This window comes from Acomys russatus, chromosome 1, assembly GCF_903995435.1.
Source record: "Acomys russatus chromosome 1, mAcoRus1.1, whole genome shotgun sequence".
In the NCBI taxonomy this organism is placed as follows: domain Eukaryota; kingdom Metazoa; phylum Chordata; class Mammalia; order Rodentia; family Muridae; genus Acomys; species Acomys russatus.
This window is the reverse complement of record NC_067137.1, coordinates 119851358-119865856: the sequence shown is the minus strand read 5'-3', so window position 1 is coordinate 119865856 and position 14499 is coordinate 119851358. Positions and strand designations below refer to the sequence as shown.

General features: G+C 44.0%; 1 protein-coding gene across 1 annotated transcript in view; it reads right to left on the bottom strand.

Moving 5' to 3' along the window:
* Tdrd9 (tudor domain containing 9) overlaps positions 1–9484 on the bottom strand; it is an 88973-nt gene extending 79489 nt beyond the window's left edge. The window contains exons 1-4 of the mRNA XM_051152482.1: positions 9403–9484; positions 3744–3808; positions 3151–3372; positions 2540–2662 (exon numbers count right to left, since the gene is read on the bottom strand). Of these exons, the coding sequence (XP_051008439.1) occupies positions 2540–2662; positions 3151–3372; positions 3744–3808; positions 9403–9484 (492 nt within the window). The remainder of the gene's footprint in view (positions 1–2539; positions 2663–3150; positions 3373–3743; positions 3809–9402) is intronic.
* Positions 9485–14499: the final 5015 nt, after the last annotated feature.

The following is a 14499-nucleotide window of genomic DNA, read 5'->3' as shown; positions in this document are numbered from 1 at the left end:
ATTTGTGACCCCAGCATTTGAAAGGCAGAGGCAAGAGGATCAGGAATTCAAGGACAGTATGGCCTATATGAGACCTCATCTCAAAAAAGCGCATTAGCAACATGGCCACCTTTCCTCCATATTTGCACTCTCTTTTCTGGTCCTCCAGGCCAGCTCTTCCTATCCAGCTGTCCATAGCACTCCACGCCACCACACATCTTTTGTTTCAGCTCTGGCCCCACAGGTTTTCCCCTTGCACAAGTACACTGTCAACACATACCAGCCTCCTGAGACCCATGCAGAGCTAAGAAGCGAAACTACAACTCCCTTGTCTCCATAGACATCTGTCAGGCACTTCTACAACTACTCAAAAATAAATTTAAAAATGCTCAGAGCTTGCTTCTTCTTTTTCGAGACCCATAAGCCAGAAGTATTATCATCCCATTTCACACTGCCTGGCTGTTTCAAATGTAGGTCTTCTGAAATTCCATTATTGCAGAGAATATGAATAGAACTGTGTGCGTGGGGGGGGGGGGGGGGGGGGGTGTGACCAGGCGTGGTAGCGCACACCTTTAATCGCAACACTTGGGAAGCAGAGGCAGGTGGATCATTGTGAGTTTGAGGCCAGCCTGGTCTACAAAGCAAGTCCAGGATAGCCAAGGCTACACAGGAAAACCCTGTCGAAAGAAACAAAGAAAGAAAAGAAAAGAAAATATGAACAATGCCCATCATAGTGGTACACACTAATCTCAGCAGAGACAGCCAGCCAGATGTCCATGAAGTGAAGGCCAGCCTGGTTTACATAGTAAGTTCCAGGCCAGCAGGGATACACAGTGAGATCATGTCTCAAAAAGAAAGAAAAATAAATAGAAAGGAAGGCAGGAAGGCAAGAAGGAAGGAAGGAAGGAGGTTGAGACAAGTCCAAAAAGTACAGATGAAGTTGATAAATAAGAAATTATTAGGAGCCAGGCATGTTGGCTTACACCTGTAGTCCCAGCACTCGGGAGGCTGAGGCAGATTGCTGTGAGGTCAAGGCCAGCCTGGTCTACAAAGCAAGTCCAGGACACCTAAGGCTACACAGAGACCCTGTCTCAGCAAACCAAAAAGAAAAAAAGAAAGGAAGGAAGGAAGGAAAGAAGAAAGGAAGGAAGGAAAGAAGAAAGGAAGGAAGGGAAGAAGAAAGGAAGGGAAGAAGGAAGGAAGGAAGGAAAGAGGAAAGGAAGGAAGGGAAGAAGAAAGGAAGGAAGGGAGAGTTAGGAAAGCTAAGACAAGCTTTGTGTCATGGCACATGCCAAAAATCCCAAGCCTCAAGAATTCGAGGCAGGAGGATCATGGATCCCAGGCTAGCCTGGGCACGAGGAGGAGAAAGAGGAGGATAGCAACTTTGTCAGTGAAAGTGTCAGCCTGATGACCTGAGTTCAGTTTTCAAAACCCAAGGTAAAAGGAGAGATTCAACTTCTAAAATATGTATTGTGGCACACCAGAATACATACATACATACATACACACACACACACACACACACACACACACACACACACACACACACACACACAAACACAATTGTTTTAATTAGGAAATTTTTTAAAAAGATAAGAGTTCACACTACTCTTTTGGGTGGCTGGGTTTGGGGGGGTTGTTTGTTTGTTGTTGTTTTGAGACAGGGTTTCTCTGTGTAGCTTTGGCTGTCCTGGACTCACTTTGTAGACCAGGCTAGCCTCAAACTCACAGCAATCCACCTGCTTCTGCCTCCTGAGTGCTGGGATTACAGGTGTGTGCCACCAACCACCTCCTGGCTCACAATAGTTTATCATAATTGAGCTTTTTTTTTTCTGGAGTAGGTTAAGCATAGGGCTTCACACACGTGAGGCAAGCACTCTACTACTCAACTACACCCAGCCCACCAGGCAGAAAGTCTGCCTCTGTATGTGGGCTGTTCTCCACCAGTCTGGTGAGCATCCCTGCTGAGATACAGGCCTGGTGAGCATCCCTGCTGAGATACAGGCCTGGCGAGCATCCCTGCTGAGATACAGGCCTGGTGAGCATCCCTGCTGAGATACAGGCCTGGCGAGCATCCCTGCTGAGATACAGGCCTGGCGAGCATCCCTGCTGAGATACAGGCCTGGTGGGCATCCCTGCTGAGATACAGGCCTGGTGAGCATCCCTGCTGAGATACAGGCCTGGTGAGCATCCTGCTGAGATATAGGCCTGGTGGGCATCTCTGCTTAGATACAGGCCTGGTAGGCATCCCTGCTGAGATACAGGCCAGGGCAACTCAGACCTCAGAACAAGCAGCAAGGGAAAATGCTCCGTAAAATCTCACTCACAAAAGGCTATGCCTGATCTCACCTGGGGCTACAACCTGCCTATGGAGCTCTGCTCTGAATCTTTTTCTTGGTCCTCAACAGCCCACCTATGTTTTGAGAGAGAAAGAAAAAAGAATAAAACAAGTAATTCACACTGCCACGTATAAAGGGAAATTCAGACACTTGCTGCACGGACACAGAGTGCAGCCCACACTGCTCTGGTAATGAAGGCACCTAGACAGCAGAGGACTCACCTCATCAATGAAGACATGTGTGAATTCCATCAAACTCTTGGCACTGACAAGTTTCTGAAGCAGGACTCCAGTGGTCATGTAAATTAGCCTAGTGTCTTCTGTTGCTATTTTCTCTAGCCCTACCTTAAGTTGAGGAAGGAAAAGAGAGGAAGAAAAATATAGGTTTCAATAGCACCCATTTAACTACCCAAGTAAATTATGTCCATTTTATCTAAGGTAGGGAATTTTAAAAGCTACTGTATTTCAGAAGACTTGTAGGATCCAAATGAAAAGTCAAGTTCTCAAATTGAATTTTTTTTCTTCTGTTTTGGGCAGGGATTGGCTTATCCAATGGTGCTACCTACAGTATTTCCATGTGACAAGACCTTAAAGACTATAAAGGTCTAATTTAAAAGACTAAGTAATAAAAAGCACCAGTTTGAGAATTCTCCCTTCTCTCCTATTCAACTAAAAAATAAATTTAAAATTATTTCCAAGAAATTTACTTTCAATATTTTTTATTATACCACAGTGCTGCTCTTTCATTTCAAGTAGAAAATAGTTACACCCTGACATGAGCTCACATAGAGTAAACAGTCACTACGGGGAGGAAGCCCACGCATGGGTCTCACCTGGTAGCCTACCAAGCCGCCCAGTGTCCAGGAGCGCTCCTTACTGATCCACCTGGCAATGCTGCTTGCCCCTATTTTCCGAGGTTGGGTAACTACTATGTTGCAGAAGGCAGAGCGCTGAGCATAGTGGTCCAGGATATACTGTGGAAGCTGCGTGCTCTTCCCGCTTCCTGTGGCACCGTGTATGATCACCACAGAATTGCTTTCTATCAAAGAAATAACCTGTAATTTAAAAAGTTACTTTTCACAATTGGTACAGATAGGACTACAATGCAGAGCTCTGTTCATCTAAAAAGGCTTTTAGGCATGATTCACCTTTAAATCAGTAGTCCACCACCCCACCACCACAAAAAGAAGAAGGAGAAGGAGAAGGAGAAGGAGAAGGAGAAGGAGGAGAAGAAGAAGAAGAAGAAGAAGAAGAAGAAGAAGAAGAAGAAGAAGAAGAAGAAGAAGAAGAAGAAGAAGAAGAAGAAGAAGAAGAAGAAGAAGAAGAAGAAGAGAAGAAGAAGAAGAAGAAGAAGAAGAAGAAGAAGACGACGACCACCACCACCACCACCACCAGCTGTGCTTTCCACGTGTAAACTCATTCCTACTGGTGGTGGCTGGCCGGCTGGCTGGCTGGCTGATAAGGCCACACCCAGCACACAGATGCTGATAGCTACGGGAACCAGGTCAGAGGACCAGTGCTCTAGGCTTCAATTTCTTCTTTTAAAAGATCAAGGTTTCAAACCCAATTTCTATGGTTCTAAGTCTAAATGTCTATTATTTTAAAACTTTATGGGCTGGAGAGATGGCTCAGAGGTTAAGAGCACTGGCTGCTCTTCCAAAGGTCCTGAATTCAATTCCCAGCAACCACATGGTGGCTCATAACCATCTATAGTGAGATCTGGTGCCCTCTTCTGGTGTGCAAATGTTACATGTAAGCAGAGCACTGTATACATAACAAATACATTTTTTTAAATAACCAAACTTTAGAGCCAAGTGTGGTGGCGCACGCCTTTAATCCTAGCACTCAGGAGGCAGAGGCAGGTGGATCACTGTGAGTTTGAGGCCAGCCTGGTCTACAAAGCGACTCCAGGACAGCCAAGGCTAACACAGAGCGACCCTGTCTTGAAAAACCAAAACCAAATCAAACCAAAAACAAAAACCCAACAAACTTTATAAAGAGACTGACTACAATTTTCCTAAAAAACAAACAAACAAAAACTGTCATATTCACATGACTTTAAACTAACTGTCTTTTTTTATTTTTGTCTGTCTGTCTGTTTGTTTTTAGAGACAGGGTTTCTCTGTGTAACAGCCTTGGCTGTCCAAGATTCACTTTGTAGACCAGGCTGGCTTTGAACTCACAGAGACCTGCCTGCCTCTGCCTCCAAGTATTGGGATTAAAGGCGTGCTTTAAACTTTCAAATCATATTCTTCAGATGAATTTTAAACAATTAACAATTTTAATGACTCTTCTAATAATCAGCAATGGCCAATAAGTATAAATTAATTTGGATTTCAGAATCTAAGTATAAAGTATATATACTCAAAAAAAAAAAACATGGTTCAATTTTCAGCAAAATAAAAATGAAATTTGGAACACTTCCTGCTTTATCTACAACTTTTTTCACTAAATTAAATAACAGCTTAAATGTACTTACTTTTAACCATACTTAATAACATATAACTACTCAAAAATCTAAGCATCCTACTGCTAGAGGTGGCTTGGCACTGGTAACAAAAGGATGTGTACAATCTGATTAAATCAACCAATAACCAGAAGAGAAAGCAGCTGCCACAGGAAACTCCAGTGCAGACACTGGGGCTCATCCCTTCTCCACCAGGAAGGGAGCACAAACCACTGTTGACTGCAGTGTGTCTGAGCAGAGCGCATGCAGGGTTAGCCTCAGCTCTGTGCAGATGTTCTGTATGACAGGCGCTGCTGGCTTTTCTTCTGGCCTGTGCACACTAAACTCCACCCATGTTACCAATAGTGTTATGTTTCAGTCATTTATTCAAACAGCAACACTACATTAGGAAACAGTAATTTTACCTCTTCTTTACATCGGTTTATAGGCAAATCAGGATATTTGTATGTTGTCTCTGGGATGCATGTCACATTACTTAACTTAGCCAATGGTGACCTTAGACCTATATTCAAACAGAACAAAGTTATTTGTAGCTGAAAAGAGAGAAAGAAAATAAGCCAATGACCTATCTGGTCTGTGTATATGGCTTATGGACATATACATGCATATGCTTGTATACACAGACCCACACACGTGTGCTAAGTATGTTCTCTACAGACTGACAGCCCCTCCCCCTTTGTGGGTCCACTATTAATGATGCAGACTGGCCTTCCATCCCAGCCACCAGCACTGTTGGCCTACACTGCCTCCTCAGTCAACAGACCTGACACACACAGCACTCAACACCCGATTCAGCGGCACCTCTCTAATGTGGGCCTCTGGCAATGTGCACTATACATTCCTTGCTACAAAAGAAATCAATAATGGTGACAGATAAATCACACACAACTTGCAAGCTGTGGATATAGTGAAAGGGGCTTGTTGGCTATGCAAAAACATTTAGTTTGATGTCTGTCTGATCATAAGTATGTAATGTTCTCTTGTGAAGCTGTGCACCTGCTCTAGTCACCCTACAATTGTAACTGCCTCTGGTCACCACTTGGCAAAGGACAAAACACGGAGTTCATGCATAGAGGTACTGCCGGTAAGTGCTTTATGTTCAAAACAAACTCCTAGGCCTTCCTGTTGCTTTCCAAGTCACCCTGCCTGGGAACCCCTCTGCCTCCGTGCTCCTCTTCTTTCTCTCTTTGCACCTACAGCTTGTCCCTGTTCTCACCTAAAAAACACGGGGTCAATCTTCCTTTCACAGTCCAACAGTGTGTGAGTAAAGTGGCACTTTTTTTTATTTTGTGGTGCTGGGGATCAATCCCCAGACCTTGCATCCCCAGCCCTATTTTATACACACACATTTAGATGTCTGGAGTGACACTAGAGATCATCGCTGAGCCTCCTGCACACTCCTCCCCTGGACCCATCTTTTCCTGCAAATGGATCAGAGTATGTGGTACTTGTTCTTAACTTCACAGCCAGCAGATCCCGATCTGTCATAATCTCTCAAAAGAAAAAACTGTTCCTTCCTGGGAGAGAGTCCTGTTCCTAAGACCTGCTCTGTGCAGGCCCCTGGCCACCTCTCCCACACACTGGCAAGCTCACAGAAACGGAAGCTCTCCATTGATGTGTCTTACTTCACTCACTGTGGCTTCCAGCTTCTCTGGTTTAGGTCAGGTTGGGTTTGTTTGTTTGCTTGCTTGCTTTTGCTGTTGTTGTTGTTGTTTTGGTTGGTTGGTATAGGGGGTGGTATGTTAGCTTTGGTTTTTTGAGGCTGGATCTCACATAGCCCAAACTGCCTTGAACTCTCTATGTAGCCAAGGATGACCTTGAACCCAATTCCCTGCCTCTGTCTCTTGAATCCTGAGATTATAGGCATGAGATAGCACACACTGCTTTGCCCTGAAGCTTAAAAGAATTGTTTTTATTTGAAAATGAGGACAACTGAACCTTGTCATCCTCACAGCCCAGACAGCAGTCTCCAGTTCTGGTGGAACCTGAGCTGGAAAACACCACCATGCTCCTAGGGACACCTGCGTGTCCTGAGCTTTTAAGATTAAGTCCTTGCTTTCCTGTGGCCAAGAAGGGAAGAAGCCACTACAGTTGTGAGGACGGACACAGCAGGAGAGTCAGTGGGAGTGAGGCTGAGGAAACAGCCATCCAAGGACAGAGAGAGAGAAAAGGAAGATGGTCCATGTGTTTGCTAAGAAACCTTGAGCCTGGTTCCTGGGGCTCCTAAAGGAGCCTTCCTGCCCTGACAGCATCTGTGTGACTTACAGGACTTAACTACGTCCATTTTGAAGGTTGCTAAAGACCGAACATTTACAAGAAGGAAAAAAAAAAAGTCCTTGCTGCATTATCTAAACTTCAGCCTTTCTCCATGTGGCACAACATTTCACCTGACATTTTCAGGTCACCGCTGAAGCAGACCCACCCAGATCAAGCCTTGCCTTCACCGACACTGCCCCGGGGTGGACAAGAAATCAGGGAGAAGAAATGTTCACAGCTGTGTAGCTGTTGGCTTTGTGTAAACAAAATAAAAAGAAAAACATCAACAATAATTTAAGACAAACCAAAAAATTACATGTGACAAAGTGAAGTTTAGAAGGAGTTGAAAAACTACAACTACATATGCTGGTGTCATTTTTCCATTTTTCTTTATTATTAAAGCATTAAGATATTTTATATAAACTGGGAGAATACAAAAACCATTAAAACTGCTGTTCTTTCCACTTCTCTGCCTCACCATATCATCAAACAATCCAAAAACTGACAGAAGCCCAAAGGTTCACAGGATGTAATAGACTTTCACAGTTAAATTCAATGTCAACTAGTTGACATGAAAAAAATAAAGCTTACCTTAAGCTCTAGACACTATCCAGACAGCCACTACCACACCTTTAATCACAGTACTGAGGAGGAAGAGAGAGGTGGGTTCCAGTCTGGTCTACAGAGTGAGTTCAGGCTAACCTAGCCAGAGTTATGTGAGACAGTCTCCAAAACCAAAACAAACAAAAACTCTAGACATTATCCATACAAAAAACTAAGCTACATTACTGGGTTTATACCTTAAATGAAAATTTAAATCTTCAAAATAATTAATAATACATTGCTTTCTCCAAGTGTGGGGTAATGTTCTACATTCAAAACTGAGCTTAGGTTCAAAGAGGCAGCCTGTTCTCCCTCCTCTTACAAGGTCAGAAGAAAAAGCATATAAGGGATGAAACAACCACTAAAAACACCACCACACCAGGAGAGGGAAAGATGGCGCACTGCGGGAGAGTGCACACTGCTCTACAGAGGACCCCAGTTCAGTTCCCAGTATACACACAGGGTGGCTCACAACCACCTGCAACTACACACACACACACACACACACACACACACACACACACGGGGGAGGAATGAGAGAATGAGAAATAAGTTATTTTTTAAAATACTTCCACATAAATAACAAGAGATCATTGTGGCTTTTGTTGACTACCCAACACCACTGCCAGGACAACTGAACATGGCCATGTGAAAGCAAAGACCATGAAAAGGCCACCACCTGAAGCAGGCCCACCTGTTATGAAAGACCCCACCTCTATTCAGTTTCCATCTTTAAGAAATTATTTACTTTTAAATATGAAGGGCTGTTATAATTACAGTATATGGAACTCAATGTGTGTTCTTGAATTTCTACATAGAACCAAGTGTTTGAATACTTTCAAGTGAAATAACAATACTATGCCAAACTCAACAGTATTTAGTGAAAGTATCCTACTATGTCATAAGTGATGTCACAGTGTTTGTGTTAAAGCCCCATTTATTTCTACTCTTTAGAATTGTTTTAATGTTTACTATAAGGAATCTACTCTTTTTATGAGTGTGGCACATGTACATTCATGTGTTCCTGTGGGTGTGTTTATGTGTGATCATGAGTGCACATGTTCAAGTGTTCACATGCACATGGAGGCCAGCGCTCTATGCTACGTGTCTCCCTCAATCACTCCTATCTTGGTTTTGGGAACAGAGTCACAGAAACTGGAGCTCACCTGTTTCCCAGCCAGCAAGCTGCAGGGATCTGCCACCCTGCTCTCCCAGCACTGGGATCACACAGACACGGCAGCACGCTGAGTTCTTCTATATGTGTTTGAGATCCACACTCAAGTCTTTTGCTTATGCAGCAGACACATTACCAACTGAGCCATCTCACCAGCCCCTTCCTGTGTTGTTTTGATTTGGTTTTAGAGATGAGGGTCTTATATATAACCATGGGTAACCTAGAACTCAATTTGTAGACCAGACTGGCCTCAAGGTCAAGACTGATCCACTTGCCTCAGCCTTGCAAGTGCTAAGATTAAGTGAGCACCACCACACCCCACTAAAGAAATATCTTAAGTATTCCTAATTAATAGGAAGTTAAAGGCCCATTATTTAATCTTTCAAAGAACAGATTATTTAGGTTCTATATTTAAGATATAAAAAAAATTAACACTTTATAATCTACCATACATGCATTCCCCCCCCCACAAAAAATCTTGAATTAAAAGCTAAGTTTCATTTTGTTTTGTTTTTACTTTGGCCAACTTTAAGCTTTTGGGAAGATGATGTTTTAATGCACGAACTGTCCGTGCATTGTACTTACCTGGCCCGCTGGGCAGCTGCTCCTGGCCATAGGTGTCAAGCTCTTGTGCTTCTAGTTGTCTGTATTTGTTAATGTACTCCATTTCTGAGCTCCTCTGGCTGAGTGATCTGCAAAAAAAAAAACAGGAAAAAAGGTCACTAACCTGCTGCAGAGGAGTTCCTGAACAGTTATTTCATGGACGTCGGAGAAACATAAATAGTCAATAAGCAATTTTTAATGCTCAAATTCAGTAAGCAAATAGAGCAGAAGTGGAACAATGAGAGCCTCGGCGCTGCAGAGATGCTGCGGCAGTGTAGAGACCTGGCTGCTCTTCCGGAGGAGCTGGGTTCGGTTCCCAGCATCCACCCACATGGTAGCTACAACCGTCTATAACTCCAGTTCCAGGGATGTGACAGCCTGTTCTGACCTCCACAGGCACAAGGCACAAAAGTAAGTGCACAGACATACATCATACATACAAGCAAAGCACCCATACACATACAAGTAAAAATAAAGTTTAAAAAGCAACAAGATTGAATTTTTTTCATCAACTAAGCTGACAAAGAGAGAAAGTCATCTCAGACTGCTGAGGAGGAGGTGGGTGACCTGATCATCCATGGTGGCACAGGGCAATCTGCAGATGTACTAAGACCTTAAGGATGCTTCTCCTGCGGCCTCTCCATCTTCTCTAGAACCCTGCAAATTTGCACACATAAATAAAGCTGTGCATGCACGCACGCATGGGAGAACCCACTCAGTAGGCAAACACTAACAGAACACCCACCACACAGAAGGCACTGTCTCAGACAGCAGAGACAGCACAGCAAGTCAGGCTGATGCTTGTGAAAATGGCACCCCAGGAACAAAGCGTGAGCTGCTGACTACGCATACACAGCAAAGCCTTCCAGGGACTTCTGTGATCTCAGCCTTCAGGAGGCTGAAGCAGGAGGACCACTACAAGTTCAAGCCAGCCTGGGCTACACGATGAGTTCCAGACCAGCCTCAACTACAATAGGACAAGGTCTCAAAGGAAAAAAGTCCTGGGCTAAAGAGATGGCCCAGTGGTTAGGAGGGCACACTGTTCTGTAGAGGATGAAAGGGTTCAGTTGCCAGCATCACAGTGGGCAGCTCACAACTGCCTGTTTCTCTACTCAGGCCTCTGTCCTCCTCAGGCGTGGGCACTCGTGGGCATGTACTCACACACACATATAACTTAAAACATAAAAATATGTTAAAGTCCAAAACAAAAAGTAAAATAAGAATCCCAGGATAAAAGGGTAACTTTTCACAATATTCATAATTAAACCTGTGAAAGTGTGCAGCTGTCCGAGGGCTAAGCTGACGCTGTAGTACATCCTTAATATGCATTGTTCCAAGAATGCTACAGCTCCTTTTCACATTAATAGATTTTGAATGCCCAGAACATTAACTGAAACAGACAATAGCCATAAGATAGTATGATGTATATAACATGGTATCACACATGTAAGACATCAATATAGCGTGCATAGCACTCTACCATTCAAAACTGCTTTATAATCAATGACTGGTATGCATCCAGGGTTAGAGAACATAGCACACTGTACTGAGTCTTAAATTTGAGACTTAAGTGTTTTGTTGATTTTAGGTGCCAACTTGACTTGGCTCAGGGATGCCCAGACAGCCTGTGAAATATCTCCAGCTGGGAAAATTCAAGACCAGCCTGGTCTACACAGGCCAGCCAGGACTACATAATGAAACCCTGTCTCAAAAAAAAAAATTCAGAGTAGGGGCATGGAGTAATGGCAAAGATGCTTTTGGTTTACTTATTTCTTTCCCTAAAGAGAGAAGTCATTGAAAGAGTTTGAGCAAAGGATCTGGCATGAGTTTTTTGGGCCCCTGCGAAGAAGCTCAAGGTGTTTCCAGAAGACTGAGTAAAGAAGTCCCACACTTCCAAGTGTGGGCAGAAAGGCGGCATTCTATTGACAGCCTACAGAAGCCAGGCATGGTGGCGCACGCCTTTAATCCCAGCACTCGGGAGGCAGAGGCAGGTGGTTCTCTGTGAGTTCGAGGCCAGCCTGGTCTACAAAGAGAGTCCAGGACAGCCAAGGCTGTTACACAGAGAAATCCTGTCTCAAAAACAAAAAACAAACAAACAAACAAAAACCTGAAAGCCTACCCAAATAAGAGTCACAAGGGAAACAAAAGAATTTCTCTCTCATTTGTTGACCTGGACATCATTTTTTTTCTGACCACAGATATCTGAGGCACCTGGCTCTATAATATTTAGGATCCAACTCACTCATTATGATAATTTCTAGATCAATCCATTTGTCCACAAATTTCGGGAATTCCTCGTTTTTAATAGCTGAGTAGTATTCCATCGTGTAAATATACCACAGTTTCTTAGTCCATTCTTCTACTGAGGGGCACTTAGGCTGTTTCCATGTTCTGGCTATTATGTATAAAGCAGCTATGAACATGGTTGAGCATATGTTCCTGTTGTGTGGTAGGGCATGTTCTGGGTATATTCCAAGGAGTGGTATAAGCTGGGTCTTGAGGAAGCCCTATTCCCATTTTTCTGAGAAAGTGCCAGATAGCTTTCCAAAGTGGTTGTACTAGTTTGCATTCCCACCAGCAATGTATCATAATGAGTGAGTTCACCCAGAAGCAAAAAAAGACAAACGGTATATACTCACTTCTATCAAAACACTAGTCCAAGGGATACGTACTATGAAAATCTTTACTTACCAAGAAAGTGGGTCAGAGGAGAGGACATCCTATTGAGACTTTAGGCAAGAGTAGCATGGAAGAAAGGGGAAATAGTAGGACCCACAGGGTCCTGGAAACCTACAAGAAGAACTTTATGACAGGCAGATCTGGATCCTGGGGTCCTCCTCAAACTAAGGCACCAGCCAAGGAGAATATAGGCAGTAAGCTTCGAACCCCTACCAAGACCTAGCCGACGAACAGGATATTCTCCACTGTTGAGTGGAGAGTGAGATCTGACTCTCACACGAACTCTGGTGCCCCTTTTCTGATCATGTCCCCTGGATGGGGAGGTCTGGTGGCACTCAGAGGAAGGATAGCAAGTTACCAAGAAGAGACTTGATATTCTAAGAGCATATATAGGGGGAGGAGGTCTCCCTCAGTCACAGACATAGGGGAGGGGAGAAAGAGAGAAATGGGAGGGAGGGAAGAATGGGAGGAAACAGGGGAAGGGCTAACAATCTAGATGTAATATGAATAAATTAATAAAATTATAAAAAAAATATTTAGGATCCAATATTCACCCCCTCAGCACCACCACCCCAGGTGTTCCAGCCTTCAAATTATGAATTACATTACACCTGGTTGCCTTATATGATGCAGTACATCATGGCACTTCCTGGCACCATAATTACAGGGGATGATGGCTTCATAGCCATCATCTCATTGGAAAACACCCGCACACTGTAATGGGAAGCAAGCTGCATTTGTCTACTTTTGCTGGATCTAAAGCTGCTACCAGCATCCCCCCCCCCCTTGTCCACCCCACCGGCCCCCCGTTACTGATATTCTGCTCCCCAATTCACTAATAAACAACTAGGGTCTGACTCCACCCCTGGCATCTTCTGAACAACCTGCAGTGTATGCAGGGAAAGAGAATTAAAAGAGGTGAGATAGGTGATGGGACACCGGCTCAGTGCGTAAGAGCACCTGCTATCCTAGAAAACCAAGGTAATTGCGGCTGGAGCGATAGCTCAGCAGTTAACAGCACTGGCTCTTCCAGAGACCAGGCTTTGATTCCCAGAAGCACTCACATGGTGGCTCACAACCGTTTGTAACCCCATTTCAAGGAGATCTGAGATCGTCTTCCGGCCTCTGCAGGCACTGCACTTACATGCACAGACATACATGAAGGCAAACATTCATCCACATAAAATAAAAATGAAGGCGGACCAGGTGGGGTGGCAAAGCCTTTAATCCCAGCACTTGGGAGGCAGAGGCAGGCGGATGGCTGTGAGTCCGAAGCCAGCCTGGTCTACAAAGTGAATCCAGGACAGCCAAGGCTACACAAGAAACTCTGTCTCAAAAAACCAATACATAATTAATTAAATAAATAAAAGTAAAAAATGAAGAAACAAAAAACAAAGTAAGACAACCATCAGACAGAAAATGGCCCAATCACTTCATGTCTTCCATACAAACAGCTGGATAAGGCTCTGGAGCAGAAGAAGTAACCCGCCCACTGAACTTAAAACAGCTGACAAACTCGCATGCCAGTCTAGTTTTTACCCTGGTAAACAGCTAAAATTAATTGGTTTTTCGAGACAGGGTCTCTCTGTGTAGCCTTGGCTGTTCTGGACTCACTTTGTAGACCAGGCTGGCCTCGAACTCACAGCGATCCACCTGCTTCTACCTCCCAAGTGCTGGGATTAAAGGCGTGTGCCACCATGCCTGGTTCCTAAAATTAATTTTTAAAAGAGAATTTCCTTATCTTGCCTACAAATATGTTCTTTAGCTACATGGTAGTAGGAGAGAGATTATAGAGAACAGTATTTGGCCTCTACTCCAGTCTTAACAATTTCCTGAGAAAGCAGGAAAATGAATTTCAAAGCAGTGTAAGTAGCACAAACCAAATACCAGACGCTGTGCTTTGTACTGTATGTTCACAGGAAAGAATACCCAGCGTTACTGAGGTGGGAATGGAGTTCTGTGAAGATTAGACCATGACTTCAGAAGCTGCACAGATAGGTGCCCAGTAAGCTGAGTGGAGAAGAGACGGCCTCAAGAAGTCCTCTAAGGTAATTTAAGCCGCTGTTCAAATGCCAGGTGTTGTGGCTTATGCCAGTAATCTATTTAAGAGGCTGAGGCAGGAGCGCAGTGAACCTAAGGCTAGCTTTGGCTATGCAATGAAACCCAGCCAAAAACTAACAAATAAATCCCCGTTCAAAGGAATTATCCCTACCAGAAAGTCCTTGCCTGACCCTCAGCTGACTGAAGGGAGCACTGCACGAGTTAAATAAGCAAGACAGCCTGTGATCATCTTATACGTGAGCATCGTCCCTTGCAAGGGCAGCTCCCTGAGAGCAGGAACTAGACCTGTGAGTGAACTGAGTCATCCCCAGGTCCTAACCCTGCAGATCCTAAGAGACA